This window comes from Pteropus alecto, unplaced genomic scaffold (genome assembly GCF_000325575.1).
Source record: "Pteropus alecto unplaced genomic scaffold, ASM32557v1 scaffold161, whole genome shotgun sequence".
Lineage (NCBI taxonomy): Eukaryota > Metazoa > Chordata > Mammalia > Chiroptera > Pteropodidae > Pteropus > Pteropus alecto.
In genome coordinates this window covers 3596058-3610956 of record NW_006432943.1, presented here as the reverse complement: position 1 = coordinate 3610956, position 14899 = coordinate 3596058, and the positions used below count along the sequence as shown (strand labels likewise).

Genomic DNA, 14899 nt, shown 5'->3' with positions numbered 1-14899 from the left:
TGTCTTTCTTATTTGGAAATACATACTGAAGTGATGAAGAGGTATGATGTTTATCACTCTCAAATAAATCAGAAAGAAATAGCATAGATGAATGCGCATACACACATATGGAGAGGAAAAAAATAAAGCAAATGAAGCAATGTTAACAATTAGTGGATCTGGGTGAAAGTATGCAGTTCTTCATGATATTTTTGCAACTTTTTGTAAGTTTGAAATTATTTTAAAATAGTTAAAACTAAAGAGAAAAAAATCAAGGGAATCTTTCCTTAAAAATCTCAGATTTTCCCTTCCACTCCATTTCTAACCCCATTACCCTTGTTCAGGCTTACATCAGTTGACCTGGATTCCTAGAATAGCTTTCTAAAGCTTCCTGCTTCTAGTATTTTCCCTTCCACATTACATTTGGTATACCGAGACCATACTCACACTCCCCAGATATCCATCACTCCCTTGCTTATTATCTGACAACCTTTCCATACTACTTTTCTCATCAAGTCTAAACACTTCTTGACAATCAAAGAGCTTCAGCTGGCCTGATTATTCTTATCTTTCCCATTTTATTCTTTAATTTAACAAATATTTTACTGACTATTGTTATTTGCTAGGAGATAAAAAAGAAACAGGATGGTCAAGGTTATATCCTCAAGAAATTTACATGTTATGGAGGAGACAAATATAAAGTAAATGAAGTCAACATCATTTCAGACTGGGATTAGTGCTATGAAGTACATAAGTATATGGAATAACAAGGGGGACGCTGAGCAAGGCAAGGACTGTCTAATCAGGTTATCGGGTTACGAGAAGTCGGGTGGGAGTGTGGGAGGAAGACGAGAGTTGTCTCTGGTAGAGGGATGAACTTGCCACAGTCCAGGAACTAAGAAAAGTCCAGCGTGTTGGGTATGTGGAGCTAGGGCAGGAGTGGTGCAAGGTATGGTCCGAGCAGGATTACGGGACAGTAAAGACTACATCTGGTCTTTGTCCCTGGTAGTTCCTGGCACAGAACTTCGAAGAACATTGGAACTTCCTGAGTGACAAGAGTGTCTTTATTATGCTCATGAGGTCAGTTTCAGGATCAGAGCTGGTCACCAGAAAGACCAACCAGGTGAACAGAGGGTTGGCGCTTTGGGAGGGGAAGGGGAATGGAGACTGAGTTCAATCAGGACCAGTCGTTTAATCAATCACGCCTATGTAAAAAATCTCCAGTAAAATCTCTGCACACTGATGTGCAGGGAATAACCCACCCTGACTCCACGGGGAGAAGGCGAGGAAGCTCTGCCCGAGGGATCCTCACATCTTGCCCTATGTGTCTCTTCCATTTGGTTGGCTCTGATCTGTATCCTTTATAATACAACTGTAATAGTAAGTATAACATCTTGGGTTCTTTGAGTTGTTCTAGCAAATTATGCACCCCGAGGGAATTGTGGGGATCCCTGGTTGATCAACAGTACAGGTGGCATGGAGACCCTATTTGTGACTGGCATGTGAAGCAGGGGCAGTCATGCAAGGACAACAAGGACTGAGGCTCTAACTTGCAGGATCTGACACTAACTTGGGTGGTTAGTGTCAGAACTGTATTGAAGGACATCTACTTGTGAAAACAGCAAAGCCTGATCACCCTGGGCCTTCGAGGTCATAATAACAAGGCTAGATCTCATTACAAATGCAATGCTAAGCCGCTGAAAAATTTTCTTCTTGCTAGACAGTGGTTTAATTTTCAATAAGTTCTGTCTGGCTGCAGTCTAGAGAGGGGCAAGTGTTAAAGGAGGAAGACCAGTTTATGAGGCTTTTTCAGTAGCCCAGTCAAGAACATAATCGTGGCTTGGATTAGAAGACGGCAGAGATGGCAAGCATGCAGATTCAAGATATAATTTAGCAGTAGAAGAGCTTGGTTAAAAGACTGAATGAGGGATGATTAGAGAAACAGAGAAACTATAGATGACACCCAGATTTCTGGTTCAGACAACTAGGAGAGAAATAGTTTTGGGGGAGAGGGTAGAGTCACAACTTTGGTTTGGGGCACATTGATTTTCAGGTGCATAAGAGATCCAGTGAGAGATGTCATGCAGGTACCTGGATTTGCATGCAACACACTACACTCCATCAGTATCCTTCTTCAATCAGACTGATTCTCTACTGTGCGGGTCCCCTACACAGTATGTCATGAGCATTCTTCTCTCTCCACCTTCGCTCAAGTGTTTCCCCCATCTTCTCTCCTTCTTCCTTGCCCATGCAAATCCTTTTCACATTTCAAGTTTCAGCTCAAAACTCTCTTACTGTCATAAGCTTCATCTTCCCTAGCCCATATTCATATTTCTGCAGCCCTAAGAGGCAGTATGAAGCTTTTGAGCAATTTAATTTTCCATCATATCGTAAGAGTCCTTTATTGTATACAAGTCTGGCCAGCTCTATCGGACCATAAGCCCCCCATGACAAGGGTCATTTTTTATACGTCACTTGTGTTCCTCATGAGCATTAGTGGTTTATGCACCTTTACATTCAAAAGGAATTAACTAGCAGATTTATGCAAAAGCTGTAGAAGAGTCAATAGGAGAAGATGAAGATAATAAAATGTATCTGCCTTTTAAAAGAAGTTTTATAAGCAAGGCTAGAAATTACCTCTGGCATATGAAACTCTGTAAATTTTACCATTAATTAAAATGGTTGTTTCAATGACTCCTGGAGCTATTGGATCTTTGGAGCTTAATTAAGTATCTAAAATAGCATCCCTGAAATATTCCTGTGACAAGACCTCTGGTTAGCACTAGTAGGAACTAGGACAGGATGATTGAAAAGCCTGAACTTTGATAAATAAGGATCAGGAACGAAAAACAGCTCAATATCTAGTGAGGGGGCTGGGGCGGAGGAGGCAGCCAGTGGAAGGCCCCACCCTATCTGTTAGATCTAGTGGTTTTATTTAGCATCTTCATTAATGACTGAGAACGAGGCGTACACATTTTGTTAATAACACTGTTGGTACCAAATTAAGAGGTGCTGCAGACATCTTTGAGAACAGAGAAATAACACAGATGGATCTAAAGAGGTTAGAAATATGAATAGAAATTATCACAATGTGGTTTGATTTAGGAAAAATGCAAATGAAGGCAGCTGGGAGAGAAATTATCCAAATGCAAAATAATCGGTGGGTTGGGAAACCTAGAAAGCAGCAACATAAGAGTATCTGGCAGGAGAGCAATGAAATAAAGAATGAGCAGTGACAACATGCTATCTCAGCCCAAATAGTTGGTGGCAGGTACAGGAAGAAATAGCTTGTCAGGACATTGCATTGAGACAGTCTCCTTCAACACCTATAAACATTTTTGGAGACAATGTGGGAAAATAAACAAAAATAAGCTCAGGCATTTGGGCCTTAGTTTCTTTAGTTGTGAGAAAAAGGATGAGACTTGGCTTCTAAAGTTCCCCAGCTCCAACCTTCTGTGGTCCTAGGAAGGGAAGAGATTGACAGGGGAGAGAGCAAGGTTAAAGAGGTGGCCTGCCTGAGCACTTCTCAAGATTTCTTTATGAAAAGAAGACAGAATGAAACATTTGCCTTAAAAATATGTTGCAGAATAGCTTCCAAATTGATAGGACTGAATGTGGAATTCATCTTAAACAGCGTATCTTTCTTTCAATATAGATGCGGGGCCAAATTAATGTAAAATCTAGTAGCTATTTATTTACAAAAATACCCCCTACCAAGTATTTCTTTAAATAAAAACTCTGTGTGCCTGTAGAGTAAATGTTTTTTTGCTTACAAAAATTTAATCGCCTTACAATGCCAAGGAATACATCTGTCTTGCAGAGCATAACACCTGCATGTTTCTGCAGTGTTTGTGGAGGGTAACCTGAGAGGCAGACCACCCTACTGGCTGCTGTGTCCATCTATAGAATTACTTTCTTTTCCCAGGCCACCCCAGGCTATCACCTTTTCATACCTTTGAGGTGATTTCACTCATGTCATCTGCTTTCACTGACCTAGATCCACTACAAAGAAGGAAGTAAGGCATCTTAGGGGAGTGGGGCCATTTAAATCTCCATCAGACAGGAAAATACTGTGCCTCCTGCAGCAGCCTCAGGAGAATTTCCTCTCTCTCTCCAACCTCATCTCACACACACACACACACACACACACCCCTCCTACTTCCACGCCATCATCTATCAGAGTATCCCACCAATACTGTCAATACTGGAGTTAAAAAGAAGTATGCATATAGCATCAATGCTTGAATGAATCCATAAATCACCACTGTCACAAGCAGAGAAGTTGCTCAAAGATGGCCAAGCCATTTGCCCTTTCCAGTTGACTTCCAAATGTGCCAGGAGAGTAAAATGCTGTGGGAAGAGACATTATGAGGCATGGCATGCAAGCTACCTTCCAAAAGCACACCGGGAGGGCATCGTGGTCAGGACCACTTCTGCTGCAGCCTGTTTACAAAGGAGGAGGAAACCAGCAACATCCATTCATCCTAAAAAGAGGAAGGCAAACCCATCTCTGACGTGCAGAAGGAAGGCTGTACATCTGAAACCTAGGCTCACGGTGAGAAAAGGTGGCAAACACTGAAACAGGATGTCTGCAGTGAGTCAGAACCTGCACAGAGAGCCACGTGAGGTTAAGGATTCTCGAGCCTGCAGTAGTGTTCCAGTGTTTTGTTCTCCTTCTAACCAAATGCTACCACATGCTGCTGCTAACACCCTGAGCCATCTTCGAGAGCACCGCCTCATATCCCAATCTCCTTCCTCGACGTGCACATCCACAGGACCCAGTTTTGGAGGCTGGTCCACGATTCTGAATCTGGCACATAATCTCCTTGGTCTCACAACTGTGATCTGAGTCTTCCTCGTGCCATTGAAATGTATGAGGTCATGTCGCACCCCTGCCTAAAATCTTGCAGTGCCTTCCCGTGGCTTTTAGAAGAATACCCAAACTCCTTGCTATGCCTGACAGAGCCCTGCACTGGTGTGGCTCGTCCCCCTCTCTGGCCTCTTCCATGACCACCTCCCACACTCACGTGGACCAGCCACGCTGGCCATCCTCCTCTTCCTTGAACACACACACACACTTACTCTCATTTTGCTCTGGCTCCTCCTTCTGTCGGGAATGTGCTTCCCCTACCTGTTCTCCCTCTCAGGTCTCAGCAATGACGTTATCTCCTCGGCGATGTCTTCTCTGACCCCCGCTCTACAGAAGCCGCCTCCTTGTCACTCTCTCTCACATTCTTCATATTCTTTTGTTCATTTATTTATTTGCTCTCTCTCTCTCACTATAATATACACGTTCTGAGGACAGAGACCTTGTCTGTCTTGTTCTTCAGTGATGGAAACAATGCTTAGCAAATGTATTTGCAAAATGAAAGGATAAATATACACTTTGATCCTGGGAGAGGCATTAAGCATCAGTGAGAAGGTAACCTTTGGCGTCAAGCTGCCTGCCCTTGAATCCTCTTTCTGTCGCTTAAATCTGTATGTTCTTGGCCAGGTTACATAGCCTCTTTCTTTCAATTTTCTCACCTATTGAAAGAAGAAAATAACAGTATCTACTTTGTAGGGGTATTGTCAGATGGCTGATGTACTTAATGAAATGCCAGTATGCAGTTAGCACTCGAAAGTCATTGTGGTTTTTCTTGTGATATACCTGCCAAAGTTCGCGGCCCACAGCCATTTGATTTACTTGACATATTTACAAATCATACTGTAACCTCCACTTTCTGGTCTGACATGTAAAGAGCTCAGAAGAAGTCATTCCTATCCTCATGATAAGAAATAAAAACCGAACAAACTGAAAATCAACAACTCTTCCTAGATCCGTTGGAGAATTGAGGTCACAGGCAAACTCCTGCCCTGAAAACTAGAGAGACAAACAGGCAGTTACAGAGAATCACAGCCTACTGGACACAGAGGCCCAGGAGCAAAAGCCTGCAGCTGGCGCCAGGACGAATAGGACACTTTAAGCTATAACTGATGAACTACTGGAGGCTCGATTTGGACAAGCTTGAGAATTAAAAACTCCTAGAGGGCCCAGTCCTAGGGGGCTTCACATTTTCATGAATTTTACCTCTAGGAGCCCTACCAGGTTCTTGCCATGAACAGCTAAGAAAACTCCCCCTTGCTCTCCCAGAAGGAAAAGGAGAGAAGTAACCGTTTTTGAAATGCAAGCTCTGCACAGAGCTCTCATTCTCCTTAGCAAGATCTGTCCTCAAGAGAAACTATTAGTGGTTACCAGAGGGAAGAGGGGAAAGGAGAGGTAGAGGAATAAAGGTGGTCAATTATATGGTGACAGAAGGAAATTTAACTTCGGGTGGAGAACACACAATGCAATACACATATGATGATTACCGAACTGTACACTTGAAATCTATATGATTTTATTAACCAATGTTACCCCAATAATTTTAATTAAAAAAAAAAGAAAAATATTTTACCAGAGTCTAATCAAGTGGATTTTACCAAAGCCTGAGTAACTTGGGCTTTGGGAACAATGCTTAGCACATGTATTTGTAAAATGTATGTGCAAAATATTGATCTCAGACTCGCCAGAAGGCTGAGACCTAATTACAGGACTACAGAATGCTCCCCTTTTATCTCCATGTCAGTAGGGCTCCTGTATAATAACAGAGGATTTCAACGAAAAGAATCGAAGGCCTTAATCCCCATTTAAGAAGCAGTCTCTAGGAAAATACAAAGACAACAGCAGAGAGACATCTTTTCCGACTACCTCCATCTCCCCCTGCACAGTACACACACCCTCTACAGAAGAAAGAAAAAAGAGAGTTGCAAATATTTGTCTCAGTTTTAAGAAGATTGTTTTTGATGACTGAGATCTTATTTGCAGCATCTAGCAAAAGCTCTGCCGATCCTCAAATCGAGATAACTAAGCATGATTTGTTCATTTGGGCCAAAGGCACGACCATTCTGATGGAAGAGAGCAGAAGAGAACCCTTGAAACTATCTTTAAAAATCCCAGAGGACTTTGGAGGGAAAATAAATCAATGACTCTGCATTAAGTCAGGGCTGTAGGTCAATACCCTAGACTGGCAGATCACAGCACATTTTTTACTTTCCCAGGTGGTTCTCTTCCTACGGTTAAGTGGTCTGGATTGACTGCATTCTTTCCCTCTGACACAGTTATGCGTTGTATGGAAGTTGGCCCTATGCTGATTATTGTAGATACCTCTCACCTAGGTCTAAGTGACATTGTTATAAAACCTCAGACTCATGAAGCACCTGACATTTCCAGTGGGAAACTGTGGGAATTCTAATACCCTATTAGATGAAGGCGAGGACTGAGATTGTGTTTGTTAATCATTAAACTCACTGTGCTTAGCTCAGTGCCTGCCACATAGTAGGTGCTCAATAACTATTTGTTGGATGAATGAAAAAAAATCTGCCACAAATGTGGGCCTGGAAGAAGTATGTATAGTTCAAATTTGATGACTTCTAAAAATACTTTTTAAAACTATTAATTCATTTAACAATCATTGAGTGTTTTCTATATCATGGGCACTAAAATAAAAAAATGAATGAGATTGTGTGCCAGTTCTCATAAAGAAGAGAGGGAATGATATTCACTGAGTGCTTCTATAATAACATGGGCACTTTTTATTCATTATTTCATCCTCCCAACAACTGTGTGAGGTAAGTATTATTATCACCTCCCTTTGCAGATAAAGGAGCAGAAATTTGCACAAGGGCTCAAATATAGCAAAAGGCAGAGCCGAGAATTTATTGCAGGACCTGAATCTACAATGTACTTTCTCCCCAAAGTAAATCTGAAATCACAGTGTGATGTTCTGGTATGTGAGGTTTTGTTAAGGAAACTTAGGTCCTCAAAAATTGAGTTACAAACAAATAGTTTCACTAGGCTCTCAATTTCAAGTTATTTATTTTAGAAAAAAATTCCAATAACAGAAGTGCTTTAAAACTACATGAATGCATAATGGGAAGCTAAAAATAATAATCTGCTTAACAAAATAAATGGAAATTACCAAGTTAAGTTCAAAATAGCATCTAAGACCCAAGTCAATGAGTTTCTAAATTATCATTATAACTCATTGTTGTGATAAACAAAGCACAACACTGAACTAAGATGGCTGAAGTCAAAATAAAGTGCAGCACAGTTCACATTGCCAACGGTGACAAAACATGAAACCAAGAAGCTGCCAACTCCTCTATGCACAACAGCTTCTTCCCTAGGGCCCTGTTACTAATCCCCCACTGTGCTTGAATCATAACCAGAAGGTATTCAGAATATGAATTGTGTTACCTAAAAATCTATTGTGTTACATCCTATTTGCTTTATTGATACTCAAATGGTAGGAGGGAAGCCTGAAATAGGCATCTGAATTTGTATAAAAGAGCAACTTAGAGAAATGCACACAATTAGTCTGTCTTGTACGGGTGGGAGGCCCATTGTAGAGGTGGCCACATGATGTCTGAGGGTCACAAAGAGGCTCCTGAGTCTTTTCTCTCTCTGGACTCTAAAGCAGTTTTGGGAATCGCCATTTCTTCCCAATGGGTGAAAATACACAGTGCCTGGAATCATCTGCATTTATAAATGGGCAGAAACTTTGAAAACAAGTTGTTCTCATTTAGCCTGCCTGGATCAGATGAGGAATTGGAAAAGCCAAGATCCATGATTGAGCCAAAATTCTGGCAGTTCAGAAAGTGCCCAAGTGGTGGGAAATGATCTGGGACTGGAACAGTCCTGAAGGATGTGGTCCAATCCTAGTGTAATAATGATGTTCTCTTACATTTTTATAGCTCCTTGCAATTTTCAATGAATTCATAACACCTCTGGAGTGAAGTCATATTCATATTTTTATAGATAAAGATGTTGAAGATGAGTAAGTGATTCACAGCTAGCAACCATCAGAGTAAGATTCAAACACTGAGTCTTCTGACTCCATATTGAACAGATTTTCCACCACAAACTTATAGGGTGACTTCAGGAAAACGTTTTATAAGAGCAATAGCTTTGTATCAGATCTGTATTTGCCTACTCTAAATGTTCCATTCTCAGTCATATAATTTGGGTAAGTTCTGTAACTTCATTAAGCATTAATTTCCTCATCTGAGGACATATATAACACATAGCATGTAGGAGGATCAAAAGCAATATGTATATAGCATGTTTGGCATAGAACTTGGCCCTCATTAGAGCCAGAAGGATGTTGAGGGTTTCAGGGTGTACTAAGGGCATGAATTCTGGAGGGAGGAATCTCCTTTCTTCCTTTGTAGCTCAGCATGCTTTGGGCCACAAAATCCCCAGGTGACATTTTATAGTATGAAAAGTCACGAGGAGATACAACTTGGGACAGGCAGGAAGTGCTTGTGGTTTGAGCACTGAGCCTAGAATGAGTGTAGAGGAAAGACCATTCCACAGGGAGCCTGTCTGTGCCTCCCCCCACAGTGCCACCTAAGGCAGAGAGTGCCCTCCATCCCTACCTGGAAAGCCATGGAGTTGGCGGCAGCCAGAAATATCCTCAGAGGCAGCTTGGCCTTGTAGGACCTGTGGCTCCACAAGCGATGGGCACCAGCTGTCACACCCAGAGCAGTCAGGAGGAAGCAGAAGTAGGCTGCAAGACACAAGGGGAATGTCAACAGATGTCACAGTTTTTAAACATCTCCCATCCTTCTTTTCTCTCTTGAATAGGGACCTGTGTGAAATGGTGTCAGGGGAAGAATCTACAATATGAAGAATCAATAACTTGAGCAAATGCAGCCTTTTTATTGATTTGTAACTTTCCAATACCAGGCAGAAGCAGAGAGAACTTTCCTCAAGAAACTTTGACCTTCCAACATAATTTTTTCTCTATCAAACAAATCTTCTATTTGCTAATGTTTCTTGCTAGTCTTGATGCAAAGTTACAACCATATTCCTGTGCATTTATAATTCGGCCTTACACGTCCACTCTCAGTGGAGCTGCGCTTGAGCTCTATTTTGCCCCTTAATTGGCAACCATGCCAGGATGAGTTATAAGAAGAGCATATTTCTAAGTGGTAGTGCCCATTATCATGGCTCCACAGACCTTGGTTTGAAGAAAATTAGGCAGACCTAAAAGCAATGAAGTCTGGCTGGGATAAACTGACATCAGGGACCACTGAAATTTGTCTTCTGGAGATCTTCACTTATACCATCACTATGACCTGGGCTGGCAAAGATGGCCAGATGAGGAACATTAAAGAGCTATCCTACAGTGGAGCTTATTATCTGCCATACATTTAAATATATTAATCTAAACCTCACAACATGTGTTACTGTCTCTTTTTTCAGTTGAGGAACTGGATCTCTGAAAGTTGAATCTTCCATATAAACCCAAGGCAGCCTGGTTCTAAAGTCCGCCAGAGCCTCCATGCCACCCCCAGGTAGTGGCAGTAATTTGCTCTGTGTATGGAGACTGCATGGTAGAAAGGGGACACACAGGGACCAAAAATATCATGATTCCTGAAATTATTACAACTATCAGAGTGTTTTTAAAGCAATATGCCCACATAATGCTAAATGTCTTACTTGGATTATCTTGTTAAAACACATCAAACAATACCATTGGGTTTGTATTATTATTAGCCCCATTTTACAAATGAGGAAACAGAGGCTTAAAGAAGTAAACTAATTTCCCAGTATCACAAAGCTAGGAGGTGTCTTTGCTGAGACTCTGAACCAAGAACTGAGTTCCTGCCCTCTACATGCCCCTTTGCGTTTCTGAAGCATCAGGTAAGTTTAATCTTCACTTCTCTAGACCCCACTGTCATTCTTAATATTGGATCCCAACCTAAATTTAAAAGTGAGCTGCTTCCTTAATTGGGGGTAGAGCCTTAACTCAGGCTATAAGTAGGTAAGATCGAGCAGATTATCTGACACAATTGCTTCTAGCACTTAGCACATGCAGGGCCACCCATTAAAAATTGCCAAAGAACAAGTGATCAGCTGTGAGTACATTCCCAAGCAATTGCGAATGGTCCCAGACCAAGACAATTTCTTAGTATTTCCTGTAGAACTTCCTTGGAAGAACTTCAGTGACAATACATATATTTAAAGGAAGTGCAATATTATATCTTCCAAAAACCAAGTCTGACTAATCTTGATCTCAATCCAAGATCAAGATCTAAGATCCTCTGGGTCTAAAAACAAGACTTGCTCTTGGCACTAAGATTAATGAGTCTCTGAATACATGAATTTGACAAATTATTCCTCATTTGAAAGATTAAAAACAAAAATCAACAATCTGCCCAAAAATCACAGAAAGTGGCAATAAATAAAAAGTTCTAGTCTCTTTTGTTATTGTAATGTAACTTTGGTCATGAGTCCATGAAATGGACAGCTATTTTCCATGTCATCCCTGACCTTCACATCTCTACCAATAATTTTTCCCCAACTGTCAAGTAGTTAGGCAACAAAAGAAATCTATACAGGAAAAATTCAGTGTGACCCCATTTTGCCAGCGGGCTGAGACACTGGACCTTGGATGCAATGAAAGGAATTCTGAGACTCCATGAAAAACACTGGTCAAGAAAGAAGCCCTCTAGTCCACAGTTCCCAGCAGGGTCTTAACACAGACTGTGGCGCTATCTTGTCCTTTTGAGATCTCAGATATTTCAGGGGTCACCTACATGGTTGATTTGTTCATGCCTGGGTGGGGGTGGGATGGTGGGCACTGACAGTGGGCTCGTGTCAGAGCCTGTACTGGGAGGTAGTTTTTCATGTCCTACTTCTGGCAACAATAACGTGGCCATATGGCCAAGGCCTGGCCTAGCATAGTATCCCATCTCCCTGGCATTGGGAATGAAAACCTGACCCAACCTTTCTCCTATTCTGGCTGGAAGAGACTAACAGTCACATACCAAAGCATGATTGCAATGATGAAGACTGAGACCGAGAAAGAGAGACACAAAGATGATGGAGATGTCAACATGAGCTTGAGAGAGAGCTGCCTCCATGGAGCCACTGGTTGCAGGCCCTGGAGCTCTATAGTTCTTCTGAACCTGTGAGCCTCTCCAGTATTACTCTGAGTTATATGAAACAACAAATTCCTTTTTGTTGCATAAGCTAGTTTGTATTGGATTTCTGATACTAAAATTCTGCAAAACCTCTAGGGCAGAAAGTAACCTTCTGGTCATAGCCCAAATGAGAATAAACTGCAAAAATCCTGGGCTGAATATGAGAATTCATGGGCTGTTCCATTAACAGGACTCAGTTTTCCTATTTTGATAAGGCTAATTTGAGAGGTTCTTAACCTCTCTTCTATGATCGTTGTAGAGATTAATATCCAAATTAGTTTTTGATGGATGCTGGCTAGCTAGCTCTGAGGTAGTAAAGTATTCAGACACAGAATTGATAAGTTTGCAAAAAAAAAAAAAGAGTAATTAGCAGTGTTAATAACTCATAGAGGAAGGAGCTAAAGTAATAGAAACCAGATCCACAAAATTACAGAACAGTAAGCAAGTACAGACAGTCTCTGACAGACAATGTTTTGACCTATGATTTTTAGACTTTATGATGGTGCGAAAGCGGTATGTATTCATTAGAAACTGTACTTCAGGTTTTGAAGTTTGGTCTTTTCCCAGGCTAGCGACATGCAGTAAGATACTCTCTCCGGCCACATCTCCCAGTCAGCCGTGGAATCACAAAGGTAAACCAATACAGTGTATTGTGTTGCCAGCAGTTTTTGGATATTGTTTTTTTGTGTGTTTTTGCATCTCATCATGTCTACAAAATGCCTGTCTATGTCTCCTACTTCTGGTCAGTAGAAGGTGAGGAAGGCAATTACTTTTGAGAGGAAATTCAAGTTACCCATCTGTAGGCTAATGTAAGTGCTCTGAGCACGTTTAAGGTAGGCTAGGCTTAGCTATGATACTGAGTTTGTTAGGTATAGTAAATGCATTTTCAACTTATAATTACTTTCCACTTACGATGGACTTAACCCCGTTGTAAGTTGATGAACATTCGTATATTGGTCTGAACACAAACAAGCGTCACCAATTCTGGTTAGCTCAAGCCAAAAAGAAATGTTTATGAAGATATTGAGTAGCCTACAGAACTCATGGAAGGGTTGCAAAATAGTTTTAGTACACAGCCTCTAAGATGGCCCAGAGCGCCCTGTCTCCTGGTATTCACGGCCTTGCGTAGTATCCTCCTTTGAGTAACTTGCTTCTAACCAAAAGCATACAGCAACACTGAGGAAATGTCATTTCCATGATTAGATTACAAAAGATTGTGACTTCTGTTGCTGGCAGATTCTCATATTGGCTTTGATGAAGTAGGCTGCTATGCTGGGAAGGCCCATGGGGCAAATAACTGAGGATGGTCTCCAGACAACAGCCAGCACAGAAATGAGGCCCTCACTCCAACAGTCCTCAAGCAACACCATAAGTGAGTTTGAAAGCAGATCTTTCCCACTTGAGCCTCCAGGTAAGACCACAGCCCTGACCAACACACTGCTGCCTCATGAGAGCTCCTGATGGAGAGGACCCAGCTCAGCTGTACCTGGATCCTGCTCCATAAAACCTATGAAAACGTAATGTATGTTGTTTTAAGCTGCTAAATTTGAGGGTAATTTGTTCTGCAGCGATAGGTAATGAATGCAAGCCTAAAGTAGGAACCTTTCCCCCAAGGAAGGAAGGTACAGCTTAAATCTTAGTAAGAGAATAGTTTGACAGAAAGTAGATTCATGTTGCCTGGGGCTAGAGTGGGCAAGGGTAGAGGAAGAAGGGAGCGACTGCTAATGGGTGTAGGGTTTGGGGGATAAAGGGTGATAAAAATGTTCTATAATTGATTTTGGTAATGGTTGCACAATTCCATGACTATACTAAAAACCTATGAACTGTACATTTTAAATAGATGAACTGCATGGTATGAGTTATATAGCTCAATAAAGCAGTTATTAAAAAATTACTGAATTCCTATTAGATTTTTTTATTATGTATTTTTCTTTATGTAAAATAAAATACAGACGTGTCACGAAACAAAAAAGAACAAATCAAGCAAAAGTCAACCACTTGCCTAAGATGCCACCATAGACAGCATCATCCCTGGACACTCATGTCACACCATGGACCCTTGAACCTGCCACAGCTGCCAAGAAAAGTCTCTGTTTGAAGCTACGCCTATGCCTGAATCTCTCAAGACCCAAGATTCCAAAGCAGAAACACCCAATTGCCCATGTTTTGCTCACAAGCCCAAGCTGTAGCTGCCGATAACAGAAAAGGGATAATCCACAGCCCCTTTGGCTTCCAAGGGGGAAAGCAGAGCTTCCCATCTATTTTGAGTCCCCTATTTGGAGACTAACTGTAGTGACCGCCTCTGGACTACACAACCAGAGAACATTCCTGGAGAAATGCTAAGAATCAAAATTTAAAACTCCCTTTATTCTGGACCTGATCAGAGAGAGAGAGATGGACAGCTCCCTTCAAGCCCCATCCCTGAGCTCTAGACAGAGGAAGCAATTGGCAGGGCTCTTTAACCCTTGCTTATTACCTATGTCTCTGTAGCATCGGAATGAAAACTAATGAATAATAATAATAGCTACTGTTGACTGAGAGCTTTCTATTACTTTATATGTCAGGCCATTCTAAGCACTTTATATATAATAACATTAAATACTCACCTCAAGTCTAGAGGCAGATAATATTATGATCTGCATTTTACAGATGAAGGAAACCAAACGGAAAGTGATACAGCTAGGAAGTGATCTAAGGCATGGATAGCCCATCCCCTGAATACCCCTGCTGCCTGCTGGATCACCTAGAGGCTGCCTTAATTCTAATGGGAGGAGCACGAATCCATCATGTACTTTTAGTCAGCTCTAAATGCAAGCTGAAGGTCAAAACCCTTGCTTTGTGTTTTGCCTTTCCCAGATGGCAAGTTTACTTATAATAACACCTTTCCATCATTCGACATCCAATTCAG

The 14899-nt window shown here is 41.4% G+C and overlaps 1 protein-coding gene across 1 annotated transcript in view; it reads right to left on the bottom strand.

The window, feature by feature from the left end:
- SCD5 (stearoyl-CoA desaturase 5) overlaps positions 1–14899 on the bottom strand; it is a 131958-nt gene that overhangs the window by 40232 nt on the left and 76827 nt on the right. The window contains exon 2 of the mRNA XM_006907602.3: positions 9439–9569. Within this exon, the coding sequence (XP_006907664.1) occupies positions 9439–9569 (131 nt within the window). The remainder of the gene's footprint in view (positions 1–9438; positions 9570–14899) is intronic.